Source organism: Molothrus ater, chromosome 4, assembly GCF_012460135.2.
Source record: "Molothrus ater isolate BHLD 08-10-18 breed brown headed cowbird chromosome 4, BPBGC_Mater_1.1, whole genome shotgun sequence".
NCBI classification, from domain to species: domain Eukaryota; kingdom Metazoa; phylum Chordata; class Aves; order Passeriformes; family Icteridae; genus Molothrus; species Molothrus ater.
The window spans coordinates 48,878,746-48,896,159 of NC_050481.2; the positions used below are offsets into that span (position 1 = coordinate 48,878,746).

The following is a 17,414-nucleotide window of genomic DNA, read 5'->3' on the forward strand; positions in this document are numbered from 1 at the left end:
GCCGCCGTGCTGCCCGCCCCTTGCTCCCCCTCCCAGGTCTGGTTCCAGAACCGCCGCGCCAAATTCCGCAAGCAGGAGAGGGCGGCGGCGGCGGCGGCGGCGGCCGCCAAGAACGGGGCGGCCGGCAAGAAGTCCGACGCCTCCCGCGACGACGAGAGCAAAGAGGCCAAGAGCACCGACCCCGACAGCACCGGCGGCCCCGGCCCCAACCCCAACCCCGCTCCCAGCTGCGGCGGAGGCGGCGGCGGCGGCCCCAGCCCCGCGGCCGGGCAGGGAGCGGCGGGGCCCGGCGGACCGGGGGGCGAGCCGGGCAAGGGAGCGGCGGGGCCCGGCGGGCTGGCGGCGGCGGGGCCGGGGCAGGGCTGGGCGCCGGGGCCCGGGCCCATCACTTCCATCCCCGACTCGTTAGGCGGCCCCTTCGCCAGCGTCCTCTCCTCGCTGCAGCGGCCCGGAGGCACCAAAGGCAGCCTCGTCAAGAGCGGCATGTTCTGAGCGGCGGCGGCGGCGGCGGCGGCGGCCCCTCCCGCTCATTAGTATCCGCCGCCCTCCCATAGCAATGACCAGGGGCCCGGGCTGCGCCGGGCTCCGCGGGGCAGGGACCCCGCGCCCCCACGGGGGGCCGCGCCCGGCTCCCCTCGCCCCCGGCCCCGCAGCGCCTCCGCCGGGGCGGGGCAGGGCGGCCGGGCCGGGCCGGGGGCGCTGCGCGGGGAGCGGCGGGACGCGGGGACTGCGCCCGTGGGCGGCCCGGCCGCGAGGGGGGCGCCCTTCTCGCCCGCCCCTGGGGTTTTTTAAGTTCCTTTTCAGGGTCAGCCGGAGGGACAAAGCGTCTTCTCCCCCTCCTCCCCTCCGACCCCGCCACCCTCCCGCCGACCCCGGCCCCGCGCCTGGGGGTGGTCCTTCCTCCGCCGTCCGGTGTCACTGTCCCTCCGTTGGGTCTCTCCGTTGCCGCCGCCGCCGGCGCCCCGCTGGGCCCGGCTCTGACCCGGCGGCCGCTGCCGCTTCCTGTACCGCGGATCCGGTCCCTGCGGGGCCCGCGCTCCTCACGGAGGGCGGCCTGTATTTATTATTAATTAATTATTATTAATTATTATTATTACACGGTCTACGCAGTTTTTAGGCATCTCCGTTAGGATTTTCTAATTTTATTTTACAAGGCACAAACTATAGCTCTTAGTTGAATGTCGCCAGGTATGCTTTCTCTTTTTCCGTGTCTTTCTACAACTGTGTTCTGTGACTCAACTGTATAGTGTTAATATCAGTACAGACTTGTCTAGTTGACCGTATAAATAATGTTTTCCCTTCTCGTAGTCTCTATGGCGTGTCTTTATGGAGAAATAAGGTTCTCACGGGTTCGGTTCCCTTTGCGTTTAGAGAGACCAGGTTCAGGCAATTATATATATTTTTATTATTGGTTGCATGTCTCATTTTTTTCTTTTCCCTACCTGTTGGAATATGTTTGTGAGCATAATGGTCATAAATTATGTTCAGGGTTTCCAGATTTATTTATATGTGGTTAAAATGAATGCTTCTATTTAAAAGGGGAAATATTTCTACATGTGCATATAGTTTTCCAAGAGTGTACCATTAATTGATTGTTGATAATAAAAGCCAAAAGCAAACATAGCTACGGTGCTCTTCTGACTTCTCGTTAGGGCTTTATTTGGGGGGAGGTCTCGGGGTTATTTCTGAGGGAGCTCCAAGGCGCATGTCGCAGAACCTGAACTGTGTCATCAAGAAAAGATTTGCCCAGTGGCATCCATCTCCGTTACCATCAGCAAGACCATAACTGCCCGTCCCATCATTACTGCCTATTTGTGCCCTTATTAATTATTTGCAAACAGGCTGACTGGGGGGAGAAGGTGTGCCAGATTTGACCTTTTGTCACTACCTCGGAAACTGGAGATGGACAATATTAGGCGATATCCATTAAAAGGAAAACAAACAGGGCAAAAACCACCGGCCCGGTTTGCCAGCGGGCGCAGCATCCCGCAGAGAGCCTTCGCCAGCCCTTAGAGCAGCATTTCTGCTGAATCCTCTGCCGACAGCGAGGGCAGAGAGCGGGGCCGCCCGCGGGGACTGCGCGGCCGCGGGCTCGGCTCCCCCCGGGCCGGGAGCTCCACCCGGCGGCCTCGCACAGCGGCACCGGGCTGCGTTCAGCGCCCGGCAGCGGCACCGGGCAGCGGCACCGGGCAGCGGCACCGGGCAGCGGGACCAGCAGCACCCGGCCCGGCCCGGCCCGGCCCGGCCCGGCCCTGCCGCCCGCAGTCCTTGGCCCGGCGGCTCCCCCGCAGCCGGGGCCGATGTGCCGGGGCTCGCGGGGCACGGGGTGGCTGAAGGCAGCCGGCACTGCCGAGCGGAGCAGGCAGCATTTTCCATGGAAAACCCCAGGCAAGGACAGGTTCCTCCCCGAGAGGAGCCGGGGTCGCCGCTCATCTCATTGCCCCCTGCCAGGGCAGCTCTTGGAGCCGGGCACTCGCGGGTTCGCTGCAAGGGCGTCGGGGCGATGAACTCTGTCTGACTCTGGCACAGTCTGTGGAAAAAAAAAAAAAAGGAAAAAAATGTCTGTCGGTTTGGCAGAGAAGCAAACTTTGCAAGGGCTTTGTCATCTGCAGTGTGCAACATCTGCATGGCTGGGGGGCTGGGGAGAGCACGATTAAAAATGTGGCAAATGGAGAAAGTGCTGTTTCGCTAATAAAGTACTTGAAACATCAGGTTTAAAATGCTACAAGAAAATATGCAGTCCATTTTATGGAGGAAAACAACTAGAATGCATTTTTAAATATGTGTTTTGTTTTATTGTGGGCAGATTTTGCCATTTTACATTTTCTCCTAGAAGTGATTCCGTGATCTAAGAATATCTTTGTTAAAAGTAAATGGACTGCCTCTAGGAATTTACCTGCTGTGGACAGCCAAGCAGTTCTGCTAATAGTGATCTACCTGTGAAGGCTTTCCTGCTGGAGAAGCTGCAGGGCTCCATCTGCTTTACCATGGCTGAATCCACCCCTGAGCTTTTAGAGAAGGTCAGACCTGTATTACCAGTAAAGTGACCAACCAGCCAAGGGTGATTTTAAGATATCTCTCCTGAACAGGCCTTGCTGTGTGAAGATTATGAGGTTAGATTTTATGGCATGCAGTTGTACTTTGAAATCATCAAGGGATGACAACACACTACTATTTTTCGGTCAAGTTCACTATTTTGCATGCTAAAACTTGGGCTTTATTTCTAATGCTGAGGCTTCAGCTTCCTACAGTGGACCTAGCTGCCTATCTGCTAGACCTCTCTTTTCTCACACTGTAAGCTGGTTTGCATTTTGATCTATCTTCTTCTTGGTAAGTTAAATAGACTGTGTTCTTTATGTGTCCCACAATCTCTAAGGCTCAAACTTCTACAAATTTTCCAGATATGGAACCACTCTCTCCTGTTTCTGAAGATGCCTTGCAGAAGGGATATTAGGATAGTACCAAACAGTGCAGTGTCTCTCTCAATAATGGTTCATACAGAGCTAAAATCACCTCTGTATTTCTGACCACAATTTTCCACTTAGGTATTTAAACTTATCATTAGTCCTTTTTGGAGACTTCTGTTCTGTCACTGACATATAAGTCTTTTCCCAAGGCACTGCTTCCCATATTCTGGTCAGCCCCACTCACAGGAGGCCTGAGGCATATTGCACTCCTCATTTTTAAGGGCCAGTGGGCCCATGGCAGATCAGTTGGGATGGTTAATTCATCAACCTTCATGATTTCTCAGTCAGGTAGAAATGGATGATTTGAAAATATACGAAGCTTACTTGTCCTGCCTGAAAAGGCAGAAGCTTAAAAAAGGAGTATTGGTTAAATAAATAACCTAAGGATGGATTGCTGCTAGAGGAAGGCCATGGGGCACCCAGCAGGAGCCCAGGCAGGAAGAGGGTGCCAAAAGGCTGCTTACCAGTGGTACCAGTCAGGGCTGAACAGGAAAGATGATCCTTAGCACTAAGAGGTTCTCTGGGGTTCACAAAGCAAGGAAGTCTGTACAAAAGGACCTAAGAAGCCAAAAGATGCTCCAGTAAAGAAATGAATGTAGAGGGTTTTATTTTTCCTGGGTTAACCCCTTCCACATTGTTCAAATAAATGATAATTCATTATACAATCCAGCTCAAATTCAATATGATCATATGGCATTTTGAAGAGTTCAGAGGTAAATTCACATTGTGTGTTTGTAACAACTTGTTTGTAACTCTTTTAAATACCAAGAGTTAGAATTCAGATCTAATGTTGAATTTGGCTCTTGGACACACTCTCACTTCCTTCTCTCCAATACTTGAGCAGAAAAATTAATTCCTGATTGCAGTATAAATCTCTTTGATGGATGCATAACAATGCAAATATTAATTTTGCTACTAAGGAATATGAGGCCAGCATACAGGAAATTACAATTAGTAAAAACAATCCCTTTCAATGATAAGTAAATGTGTCTAAATTGTTTAATCTTTATATATTTGCACTTATTCAATAGAGTTATCAAAGTGTTACCAACCAATGGGAAAAGCAGATATCATGATAAGTGCCAGTGGTCCATCAGAATATATTTTTAAACACTCTTTTCCTCCCACCTTTTTTTTGACACTGTTGAAGTGTACCCAGCAGGAATCCCCTGAATGAGGCTGACTCCAGCCAAGGCTGTCAGCTTACTGTTGTGGTCTGAAGCATAAGCTCTTTCTGAGGTCAAAATCTGGAATTTCTTTACACGGAAAGCATCCCCACTGTACAGAGTGGGACACAAAAAATGGGACACAAAAATCACTCTTAATTCCTAAACACCTATGAAACTAGTACCTGTCAGTACCTCTCAATGAACATTTGGCATGAATGTTAAGAGTCAAAAAACATTAATGTATAGATTACCCTCATTATCAGTAAAGCAAACCAGCTCTATGAAAGCTATATATCAATGGGAGATGAAACTTTCTATTTCTGCCACTAATTTTATTTGTTCTTTTACAACTGCTATGAAATAAACTGGTGGCTTCAACTGGGGTGCTACTAAAATCTGAAAATTAAAGATTTAAAATCTGATTATTTCCATCTTAGAAAAACACTTTTGCCCCTTGTGCTTCACACAAGAGCTCATCATGTAGGCCAAGGAATGATTTGAGAGCAAAACCAGTTTCTTGATTTGTGGGAAATTCATCCAGACAAAACTCAAGAATTTTTAGCCATGAAAACAAAGCTCACGCTTTCACATTTTAGGATGAAAATTTCCTTTGGAGAGAGGAAATACTCTTTGGGGCTGATCCTTGTCATGACTATTGTATCACCAGGAAATAAAAATATTTGCTAAGGCCTACTTATTCCCATTTCTTTCTGAAAGAGAGGTAGTAAGGGAATTCCAGTGGCATCTCTTGCTGCTTCAAAGAGTGTTTAAATTGCATTTGAAGTCTATCAAGAATATTAGATAAAAGTTCAAGCAGTCTTGGGAAATACAAGTGAGCAAAACTCTGTCTGTCCAGCAGTCTGAAATCTGATGTCAGCACTGAGGCCTCTATCATCAAGCTTAACACATGGATGGGGTCTTCAGAAGCGTTCACTTGAGTATTGTTTCACAGAAAGATATCTATAGAAACAGAATCAATATATTAATTTCTCCTAAGAGGAAAGCCTACCCAGGAAACAAAGCACACATTTTAGGAATTTCTGTGGTTATTCATTACAGAAAAGAAGTGGAGGTTTTGAAACCTGTGGCTAAGAGAACTGGTTATCTGGCATGGACATGACATTCAGGAAAGTTTGGGTTGCTCCTTTCAGAGGCACACATCACCCAGAGCACCCAGATGGAACTTGGAGACTCAATGCCTTTGAAAGTTAATTCACTTCTTGGGACCTCCTGAGAGAGTGCCTGCAGCAGTCCCTGCCCAAGGACACAGCCACCAACACCTGTGCTTTCAGGGCTGGTAAAACCCCATGAATGGTTTGGAGAGCAGAGGGTGGGGGCTCGTTCACCTCAGCCATGCCAGGGAGCAGGAGGCTCATGCAGCCCCAGCCCCAGCCCCAGCCCAGCTGGCTACACTGTCCCAGCTCACTGCCTTCTCTCCTGGTGACAAGGGAGCTGAAGCTGAGCTACCTGCAGCCAGACTGCACCCAGCAGTTACTGACATTCTGGGCTCATTTCCAACAGGAGCCAGGAATAATCCATTTCCTCCTCCTGCTTCTCTGAGAGTAGCCGTGGACAGGCTGGGTTGGGCTCAGCACTGGCCTGCTTTCCTTCTGTGAGCCTCTGTGCAGCTCTCCACCACTGTGGCTTCCTGGGGCTTGCAGGACTCTCTTCTAGAGAACCAAGAATGAATTCAGCTTCAGCGAGTCCTTGCGTGTTTGTCTCAGCTTTGCAGATGGGGAGCGACAGCAGAGTTGCTACAAGGTAGAAGTTTTCATTTGCATTGAGGTTTATCACAACTGTGTTAGTGGAGTTCAGTGCAATGTACAGTTACACAGATAGATTCCACAGGCTGTCACAAGCTGCAGGTTATTACTACTTTTTTTTTTTTCAACTTAAAGAGTCTGAACTTACAGTTTGAAATAATCTCAAATCAATGTTGTCAGGAGAATTCAGAAGCACTTGGCCCTGTCTTTATTTCACAATATCAAACTGTTTCTAGAAAGAGCTACCAAAATATTTGTGCTCTATTATTTTTAAAAAGGTTACCAAAAGGTGTAAACTCTGAAAAGAAACAGTTCAGGAATCTCCATAGATAATATTGCAAACAAAATGCTGCCAAAACTAGCATGCCAATATCTGAGGAACTCACTTTAATGACAAAGTTATGTATTTTATTTAAGGACTTTGTCTCTTAATTTTTAATACCAAAATCTCCTTACATCTGGAAGAAGAGGTAGTTAAAACTCTTATCTGCTTCTACTGCCTGCACTTGTAAGCATTATGTGACAGCCTATCTTAGAACAGCGATGCTTTAAACATCCAAATCTAATTATCACTGGGACTATCTCTATGGAGACAAAAAGTTAGATAAACATGGTGTGGGTGGTTTTGTCCTGCTGCAGGAAAGGAGGATGCTCTAGATGGACATCTAAGCCCTTCACTCCCATCATAATCAATTCCCACTGGGAATGTGGCACTCCTAAAGTATTTCTGGCCTGAGTCACTGATTATCAAACCTGGTACCATTCACAGGAAAGGTGTAAGAAGAATCAAGGGCACATATAATTCCAGAGAAGTGGAGAAGTTATTTGAATTAATAATTTGTATTACTCAGTGCTGTACTGTATGATACTAAGTATGAATAATAAATAATAAAACACTGGAGAAATTAGTCCAATCCCTTCAGGTTTTTACTGATCTAATCTCACCTCTCAGTGACTGCATCACTTGATTTCCTTCCTAAGCTGGTTAGGAGGAAAAAGAAGTAGGATAACACATAACAGTGTGATTGTTTGATTCCTGACTTAGCTTAGCTTAGGACCAGAAAAAGGGGACATTCCCAGTCACTAGATAGTCAAACTGAGACTCATTGCCACAAGATTGGTTTGATGTGAGGATTTTAACTGAATTCTGAAAAAACATGAGCTCTTAAGTAAGAATATCTGGGTGGTACAGCTTCAGTTAATAAAATATTCTGAAAGATTTCTGACATAAACCCACCCATTTCAGGGTGGAAACCAATCTCCACTTATTGACAGTGAGACCTTTGACCAAAATTTTTTACCAACAAATTTCTTGTGTGTTCTTCTCAATCAACTGTTGCTATTCAAATCTAGAAATGGATTTTGTGAACAGTAGATCACAAGTCTTAGGCTGTACTCCACTCCTTATTTCAATATTCTAATGGCAAGTTAAAGAGTGCCCTCCCAGCTTTCCCTCATTTACATGTCTTTGTTGTTTTGTTTGCTAATAGTCCCTGTTATATTCACAGGGTCAGCTTCAGCCCTGCCACGGTACATTCCACAGCTGAAGTCAAATAAATCTTCCAAAGTGATTAATTTTTCCTATTATTGCTGATTACTTTCACTGATCAATACTTTCACTGGTGTATACCACTAATACATTTAAATGTCAGTGTGGGAATCAATTAACCTCAATTATTTCTTTTCAAAGATCATGACATTTTGTTGTTGTTGAAATTTTAGGATATATATACACAAACTTATGGCTACATTTGTCTAAGATTGTCCAGAATGATATGTACAAAACCTCATAAGTATAAAATGCTTTTAAAGAATTCTTACCAAATATTTAAAAGGAATAAAAATGAAAATATTGAAACACATAAAAATAGGCATATTAAACCCTCTGTAAATTCTAAACCCAGTCATATGTGAATTCTGAACAAAAAGCGGTTTCTCTAACCAATGAAAAATATTAATGATACAAGAGAAGATTCAATTATATTACTGTGTATTGTAATTCTCTGTGATTTATAAAAGGCAAAATTCAGATATGCTATACAATAAATTATCATTATGGCGCGACTACACTTTGGTCTAATAGAATCCCATTATTTAGAAATGGAAAAAGAAACCCCATTAGGTTATAGGTTTAATTCCCTGCCAGAGCTGAGGTCACTGCTCTTTCACTCTCAGACTTGTCTGTGTGAAAGCTGCTGGTACAGTCGAAGAATCTTCTTGAGCAGGTAGACATACAGAAAGGCAAGAGGAGCTCTGTGTTGATGTTAGCAGTCCCATGAAGGAACAAAAATAGCTGCAGTGGCTAAGTCCTCTTAATCAATAGTTTTAAAGAAGAAAAATCTGTTAAGATCTGGCAATATGGCAATACACACCAGTATTGACAGTATATGAGAATTAAGGGTCAACAGAACCAAAGACACAATAGTGCTTTGAAATGAAAATGGTCCTAGCACAACATGAAGAGCCTTGGAACATACCTGAAGGCATAAGATTTTTCTGGACCTACAGCTGTTGAGAAGTTTCAGCAAATACTGATTTCATTGGAATCTACTCAGCATAACTTTTAATAATAAAACCACACATTGGGAATCACTTAGTTTTATCCTGAAGCTGAAATGAAGTAGGAGAAGAAAAGCTCTCTAATAGGCATTTAATTGGGGTAACAGGGAAGAGAGATATACACAACAGATTAATTACCCAAAATCCCCCAGCAAAAGTATACCTGTTGTGGGCAGAACAGGTGAGAGACCTTTGAAGGCTCTCCTTTCTGAGTCCTCAGGCAGAGGAGAAGGGAAGGGGGAGATGTGCTGTTGTGTGTCTCTAGGGGACTCTGATCCCACTGAAACTCAGCTGTGCCAAAACCTCTCCATGGCCTGCAAGTGCAGGCTCAGAAACTCCTCTGTGTGTCTCTTTTGCATTCCCAGGTCAGTTTAGGTTCTGTGATCCCTTTCCCCCCAGTGATAAACTAGCCACCAGGGATGTGTTTTCTGAAGAGGCTCCTTCAGCACCACAGTTTCAGGCAGAGGAGAACTCAGATTTCAGCTGGGAGTGTCCTGCTGTCCAGGAGGGAGTCATGTCTCCCAGGTTTTTCTACACAGAGAAAAGAAGGTGAAACATTTGTCTTTAGAGGCGTGTTGGATTTTTCTTGCAGGGGAGAGGTGCACTAGAAATGCAATTTATTCTCCTCCACAGTAACTATTTCCTCTGTTGCAGCAATCACGGTCTCCATCCACCCACAAATGGCAGCAGAGCTCCAGGGGGTTGTCCAGCAGTGCATCAAACCTGCTTTTACATGTCACTTGTTTGCTCATTGAGGTTAGGAATTGTCCCCAAACAGTTTTTCTTCATGAAAGCCAATCTGTTCTCTTTTCCATGAGCACCTGGACCCTCCCTTTCCCCCAGGAACCAATCTGCCTCACAGTTTAGGGAGTTGCAATGACAGGTTTCAAAATGCCCAGGTGCTGCCATCACTGCCAGCAAGCCTGTGCTGATGACAAAACCACCACCTCATGCTTCAAGGAGCTGTGGAAGAAAAATTTGCTTTTAGCAGAAGGACTTTTATTTGTGGATCATTGAAAGGGATTTGTGACTTTAACAAACTGGGTATTAACCATGCTGCTGGCTGTTGAACAAAGATATAAAAATATTGCTTACTATCAGTGGCAAAGCTGTTGAGAAATAACTTTTCTGTTACTGTTTCAGGAGGCACAAATTGCTTAATCACTTGTGTCATTGAGTGAGACTAACATTAGTTATAAAAGCATATCAGATACTGCTAATCAGTGCAGCTCCATGAGAATACAGTATTTCAAAACTCACAGCAATTTCATGCTCTAAGAAAATAACTTCAAAATGTATTTTTCTATTTAGTTGCCAGAGTGTATTTTTAAATTTTTAAAGTCCTGGGTTGAGTAGTTGACTCACTAGCATACAATTCAAACAAATGAGACATCACTGATGGAAAACTGATGGAGAAGACAATTTGAACAATCTCACAGAACAGATAAGCCATTAGCTTCTTCCAGGACCCAGTGATGAGCTCTGCAGGATCATTCAGGCTACAGCCATAATTAAAACTCATTCTGAGTCGTTCTGTTGTTGCAGAAAACATTAACAAAAAGGGAACCTCTGGCAGCCTCTAAGCAAGGGAGGACTAGGATGAGACTGGTGTCTGACATAAGTAGGACTGAAATATTTTTGAAATATAAAGCTGTAAAAAAGACTTGGTATTTTATTACTATTTTATTTAACAAGCTACTGTTTGGAAGCATAATCACAGCTGAATAAAGACTTGAACACGCTTTTCCACCTTGTGTCACCTGTGGGAAGGCCATTATTCAATTATGCAAAATGTGTTATATTATTCTATTTATCCCATGCTTAAATTACTCAGCTGTTTCAACCACACTCTTTTATCCTGTTGCTTTATTTCGTTGATATATGTCATCTTTGTATTTGACCTCCTCTTGAGGAAGACACTGACAGATGCATTTTTGCATTGGTTTCTTTTTTCCAGTTGAGAAAAAGATTTTGTGATACATGAAGTGAGAACCCCATTCCATGTGGCCAGTTTGTTCAGTCCATCTCAGAAGGTCCTTGTGAAGTAAGAAGACTTGCTGGGTCTGTGCTGCCAAAAGGAAACCATTAGGACTATTTATTGCCATCCTGGGCCCCTTTAGAATTACAAGCAGAATTGCTTTTAAACATTCCAATTTAGAAAGAATAGGCACACATGCAAAGGTGTTCCTAGCTGTAGGTTCATTGCTGCTTAAGCAATCCCAACTGCAGTCAAAAGCAGGTGGCTTCCTTTTTGGCCACCCTACTATTTTCAGGAAACAGCTCAGCTTCTACTGGTAGAACACTATACATAGACTCAATAGAGCTGGTTCCTGGTTTTGCCCAGTTGTTCAGAGTTTTGCCTTCAAATTTTCTGTGTTCTGTCCAAAATTTCATTCTAAATTGCCTTCCCAATGACTAATCTCTGTGAAACATCTTCTTTATGTACAACACTATGTAAATTTTACTGCAGTGGCCAGAGTTGAGAAAAACATTCACTTTTTTACAATTTTTTCTGTGTTTTGCCAAATCAAATATTTGACTAATCAACAGCATCTGTTAGCATGCTAATAACTGGATAAATAAACCTAATGCAGGCTAAACATACTCTGTAATCCAAAGTACTCCTGAGGGACTTTCTGTTATCTTTAAAAGTGACCAGGGGAGCATGAGGGAAAAACAAACATGAAATGAGCCCACCTAACAGAATGGTCCCTGCTCTAAGATATACTTTTAAAAGTTAGTATTAACTTTTTTTTAATATTTTGATGAAAATGCATGTTTAGTTTCATTCTATTTGAAATAATTCAACTGGTAATCCTTTTTCAGAAAGCAAATTATTGTTGCTGCCTCACAGCTCAAATTATTACCCAAAGTAATAAGCTTGGCAAAAAAGCCTATTATTTCAATTCTTGAATAAGGACTCCGTTCACATGTCTAATGCCCTGTGTAAGAGAATTAGCAGAAACTCATCTCAGTGTGGTTTCAAAAGAGGAAACTAAGCAGACAGCCTTGTTAATTTAGCATATAGACTTGGAATAAAGTACAACATCCATCATCTCTTGAAATTCAATTAAAAATTGGTCTTGTGTCCAAGGAGAAGGAGCCAATTTTCTGCTAGAAGCAGAGTCTTGGAAGATCACTAAAACCCTTAATGGTTCTTTCATTGTGGGAGCCAATATGAAAGAAAAACCAGTTTGGGAGTTCAAATTACCCCTCACATTAAATGCTACATGTGCAATCTTCAGTTTGGGCCTGCTGCTGTTGATGCAATGCTTTCTGTCACCCTGCACACACAGGGAATTCCAGCTGTGTGTCTCTCCTGGTCCTTAAAACCTTCCCATGTGCTACTGGATGCTGCAGCAATGCTGAGGAGGCTTTTGCATGCAGGGTGACACCATCCTTACCATATGTCACCTACAGTTCTCATTCTCTCACAGTAGGCTTCTATGTGTGATAAAAAGATGCTTGCAAACACACTGAGATTTAATATCTGGGGAAAGGGAAGCCTGAAAATATGTTAACAAGATTTTCAGCATTAAACACAATTTTGTTTCAGATTTCAGCTGTTAAACATCTTAATTTGTTTTGCTTTTTACTCCAGTAACATAATGCTAATACACTCTGACAGCTTGTGACTCCACGCCGAGGAGGTTTCACAAACCAATCTCTTCACTTGAAATTTGATTTACAAAGTGCCTTAGTCTTTTAGCTGTGTGGCAGCAGTCACCCTCACAACATTTGCCATGACTTAAAGTAGGAGCAGGATCTGGGCAGTTTTTCCTTTTTTGTTTATTTTGTCCTAGTGAAGGATTCACCGAGATGAAAGAATCCTTTTAACTATTTAATGTTCTCATCCATCAACAAACTCAGTCCAGAAAATACTGCCCTGCAATGACTGGCTAAGTCCAAAGGAAAGTTATTTTATAATTAACTGGAGAAGATAATCTGGCACCAAAACTTAGGGAAAAACTTTTTCTTCATCTCTCCTCCAGCAAATAAATCTTTAGATATTTTTACAGTTATTTTATTGAGATAAAATATATGTTAGTCTCCAGGCAGAAGGTTGTGGGAACAGCAGTGTGGATGTTTCCATCTCTCCTTCCCCATAGATGAGACATATGAAGCCAAGGTAACATCATCCAGCTGAGAAATCAATCTTGTAAAAAAGACCAGAAAATGAACCACAGTTCCTGCCACACTGTGGCAGGCATCACTCACAAAACCAGACTGCTTACAGCTTTTAAATCAGCTTTCTTCCAGAAAAGGAACATCTTTTGCCATCTTTTCTCTCAAGAGGGCGTTTCCCCAAAGGGTTCAGCCTGCCTCCCTCAGCCCTGAGCCCAGGAAATGATCTGCCAGCGCCAGCAGCTCTGCCTCCACAGCAGCAATGCCGGCAATGCTGCCTGGCTCCAGCCCCGCCGCTGCTGCTGGGGCTCTGCTGTGGGCAGGGCAAACCCTGCCGTGCTCCCAGACAGACTGACTCCACACTGATGGGCTTCTTGCTCTGGTGATTTTTGCTGCAGTACTCAGACAGCCGGGTCATTCTGAACTCCTGACTATGCTGTAGTCACAGTGGCAGGTAAATGCATGAAAAATGGTTTGGTCTTGTTTTCCTCTGCGTTTCAAGCACATTTGTTGTCAGGTTGTAGGCTAAATCAAATTCACTAGTGGAGACATTCTTTCTTTGCACAAATTAAATGGATCTGTGACCCATGTATCCTTTTATAAATATAGGTAAATAGTATTTTTCTGTCTCACAGTGTTTTAAAATCTGATTCAACTAACAATTGAAAAGGGTTTTGCTGTTTTCTGGTGATGATAAGCTCCAAAACCCTGAAAAACCAAGGTTAGGTACCCATGCTTTCACATAAGAACAGTGGCTCTGAACCTGACTTGGGGCCTGATAATGATATCTGGGAGTGTGCATCAGGTATCCTTGAAAATCCAGCTGTTTCCAAGCCTCTGACGTTTTGTACTTATGCACTGTGGCACTCAAAATTGTTCAAAGTCTAGTCCAAGTTATTTTATATTACTGCAATAATAAGGAAGTAATTGATATTTGTATTTAAGCTTCAGCTCAGTACTGTCAAAAGAGACACATATTGTGTTAAAACTGTAAATAAATAAAAATGGTGTTTATTCCTTGAAGAAAAGTACAATGGCAGCCTGTAGAGAGACATGTCTTTTTACATTTGCCTTGCTAGCCACAAGGTTTTAATAAAAAGTCTCAGTGCAGCATCTTTGCCGCAACTGGGCTGCTCCAACCACCTTCTTATGCACCCATTTCTGCTAGAGCACTCCCCCAGCAGGCAGGGCTGCCCTGTTTGCAGGAGTCTCTCCAAAGCCCATCAAGCAGCAGCGTTGGTTATTGTACAGCCCTTCATTCTGACTGCACATGTGCAGGAAGCAGTTGGGAAATGCTGTATTGATCAACTGAAGAAGAATTTCTTGCTTAAAAAAATCGAAATCCCAGGCATCTGGGGGAAAATATTGAAACTGTCTGTAGCAGATGCACAGCAAAGGTGCAGAGAGAGCAGCAGGGCCCTGAGCCCAGCGGGGCTAAGCTGGGTGGGCAGCTGTGCAGAGCTGGCTACAGGCAAAAGAGCCTCCTGGCAAGCTGGGATGTGCCATGGGGGCACAGCTGGATTTAAATGGTGTGCAGAACAAGGCTGAGAATCTGGTTATGTCCTAGGCTGAGAACAAGAGGGAAGAAGTGCTACAGCTCCATCATTTACCTTTTGAGAGCTTGATTCTCATTGAAGTAGTTTTCCCAAGACAGATACACAGTTCCTGGAAGTTAGGATACATGCCTCTTCTCCATCCAATGATTTATTCATCTTTTCATCTTAGCTTGCCTATATCTGGTAGGAATTAAAATTGATCACTTTTTTCATCAAAGTTTACCAAGTACAATGTAAGTCTTCAGCTCCTGGGGTAACAACACACAAGTGTTATTGTCAGTTATCGTTATTTTCAGTGTGTGAAAACAGCCACCTGCTTGAACAGCCTTGATGCAGTAACAAGAAACATCTATGTGTTTAATTGTATTCATGCTGTAAGCAGATTTTAAGCGTTCAAGATAGAGATGTTGAGAAAACCAAGTATCAAGTGATTATATTCCATCACAAGCTGTTCATTTGAACCTTCACCTTGTTCAGTTATTTAACTATTAACACACATCCCCATGTGAAAAAACAGCTTTGAAGTTATTGTACCACCTACATCAACTTGAAGAAAAGCAATGACTGTGAATGTCCCTGTACATAATCATGCAGGCTTTTTCCCCAGATATAAACCCAACAGCATGGATGGCTTGCAGCTTGTGCAAGTAAAAATTGCCTCTTTGCTAATGACAGAAGGATTAAAAATACCAATCAACAGTTCCAGGGGAAATATAAGAAGAAAGCTATCAGAAAAAATTTGCAAGAAATAAAGACCTCTATTTCTCTAAAAAGATATTAGGAAAATGCAGCTGTTTTTCCACAAGGTAAACACAGCTGATTCTACAGCAAAATCTCCTGGTGACGTTCCACATTGCTGTGGGCAAAAGCACATTAGTCACTGCTTTTGAAAGAGATAATGGCTTTTCAACTGCTGAGTACCCCCGTGTATCTGTGACAAATGCTCTGAGAGATAACAGCTTTGGCAGAAGCAAAGTGCAGGGGATGAGAGTTCAGGGTGGTTGACTCGTCTTTGCCACTAATTCCCAGCACTGCCACCATCACAGGGATGCACACTGGACATGTAGGTGGCATTTCAACAGAAATGGTTGGAAGTGGGTTTGTGAGGGTGCAAGTTAATTTTAAAATTCAGCTTCAGTCCACTGGAACAGAGTTGTAATTTTATCAGTTAGTGGCATGGATCCTCTCTTAATGTCATCCTACCTGCTTTAAAATAATAACAAGATACAAAATACATTTAGAGTATGTAAGATGTGTGTTAACTGGCTTCTTTTTTACATAGAGTGCTGTCCTTCTATCCATCCATATTAAACCCAGCTGAAGACCTGTGAATACTTAGAACAAGAAGACAGGATGCATTTCATAGGTCTGTCTAACACTGCTGTCTTCACATTTAGCCTGTCTAAAGCGTAACTGGGACATGGCTCGGCACAGAAGGTTTGCAGAGGTTGTGTCTGGCTTCAGTGTAGGGCTTTCCCTCTCCAGACTTTGTAATCAGCATCTTCCACTCCCCACAGACCATGGCAAACCATGGCCACTTCCCTCTGCCCCAAAATGGTTCTAGTATAAACAGGAAGGGCACAAAAAGCATCAAATATGAGCGAAGCCAAATGTTTTCTAGAAAATCTCCAGAACATCAGTTCATGAAACAGTTCAGAGAGCTTCATCCTCAGGCTGGAAATCATCTGTGTGTTATCATTGTATACCACTCAGGAAAAACTTTAAGACCTGCATAATTGAACAAAGTCCAACACAGAAATCTCATGCTGCAACCCAGTCTACTTCATGCTACCCAGTCTACTTCAATACATTAGTATTAATTAATACACCACACAGACGCCAAATCGCTCACTGGAATTCATTTTTCCTAAGAAAAGTTTGTAATTAGATCTAAAAAAAATCCCACATTTCACATCTTTTGGAAAAATAGCCGCTTTGTTCTCACCTGGCAATATTTAGATGTGGTCCCAGGAAGGTGCATTTGGAGGTGACATCTTCAATTTGAATGACAGGGGCATATTGTTATACTGAGGATTATTGTAACACCTCCTTCAAGTTGTGCACACTTACAAAGTCTTACAAACCAAAGACAACCAAAGAGCACATGGCCACTGAAAAAAGGGGATACATTGCAAACCCCCAAGTCCAGGCCCCTGGAACAGCAGTTCCAGCATTACTACATGTTGTTTCCAGAGACGTGGATAGCATGTTTCTCTTTCTGTGCTGGTAATTGGAGTGGTTTTGTCTATAATCAGATGTAATAGAAAAAAAGGAATTTTTGAAATCTTGCTTTCTTTTCCCATTTGATAAATTCTGTTATTTCAAGGAAAGATTTGCAGTTTGGTTAGTTTTGATTTAGCTTCTAGACCCATGACTGTCTTCTACAGGTTTTAACCAGCAGGTCATCTGCTTAGGAAAAAAATACATCTGTGAGCTATGGATGTGGCATTAGCTAAGAGAATTTACAGTGCATCAGGTGCAGGGAAGCAGATGGACTCTATGGATGAGTGAACAGTGACTTATAAGATTATCTTGAATAATGGAGGGTTTTTTTTTCACTAAATGACTTAAAACCCCATATGCTTTGGAGTTTACCTAGCTTCACTAGTTACTCTTGCAGAGCATGAGGCATTCCATAAGATCTATGGAGCAGCAGCTCCCTCTTCCATGTTAAACTCATGGTACATTTTATAAAAAACATGAACTAGAAAATAGGCACCTCCTCAAATGCCAACCCCCCACTGTACTGTAGGAAGAGTCACATCCTGTCCTGTA

The 17,414-nt window shown here is 43.5% G+C and overlaps 2 protein-coding genes across 2 annotated transcripts in view; both read left to right on the plus strand.

Annotated features, from left to right (window-relative positions):
* PHOX2B (paired like homeobox 2B) overlaps nucleotides 1-492 on the plus strand; it is a 1,983-nt gene extending 1,491 nt beyond the window's left edge. The window contains exon 3 of the mRNA XM_036382738.1: nucleotides 37-492. Coding sequence (XP_036238631.1) covers nucleotides 37-492 — 456 coding nt within the window. The remainder of the gene's footprint in view (nucleotides 1-36) is intronic.
* Nucleotides 493-556: 64 nt separating this feature from the next.
* LOC118686476 (translation initiation factor IF-2-like) lies at nucleotides 557-2,518 on the plus strand. Its single transcript, XM_036382704.1, has 3 exons — nucleotides 557-1,004; nucleotides 1,309-1,386; nucleotides 2,046-2,518. Exons 1-3 carry the CDS (start codon nucleotides 557-559, stop codon nucleotides 2,516-2,518), a joined length of 999 nt encoding a protein of 332 aa, XP_036238597.1.
* Nucleotides 2,519-17,414: the final 14,896 nt, after the last annotated feature.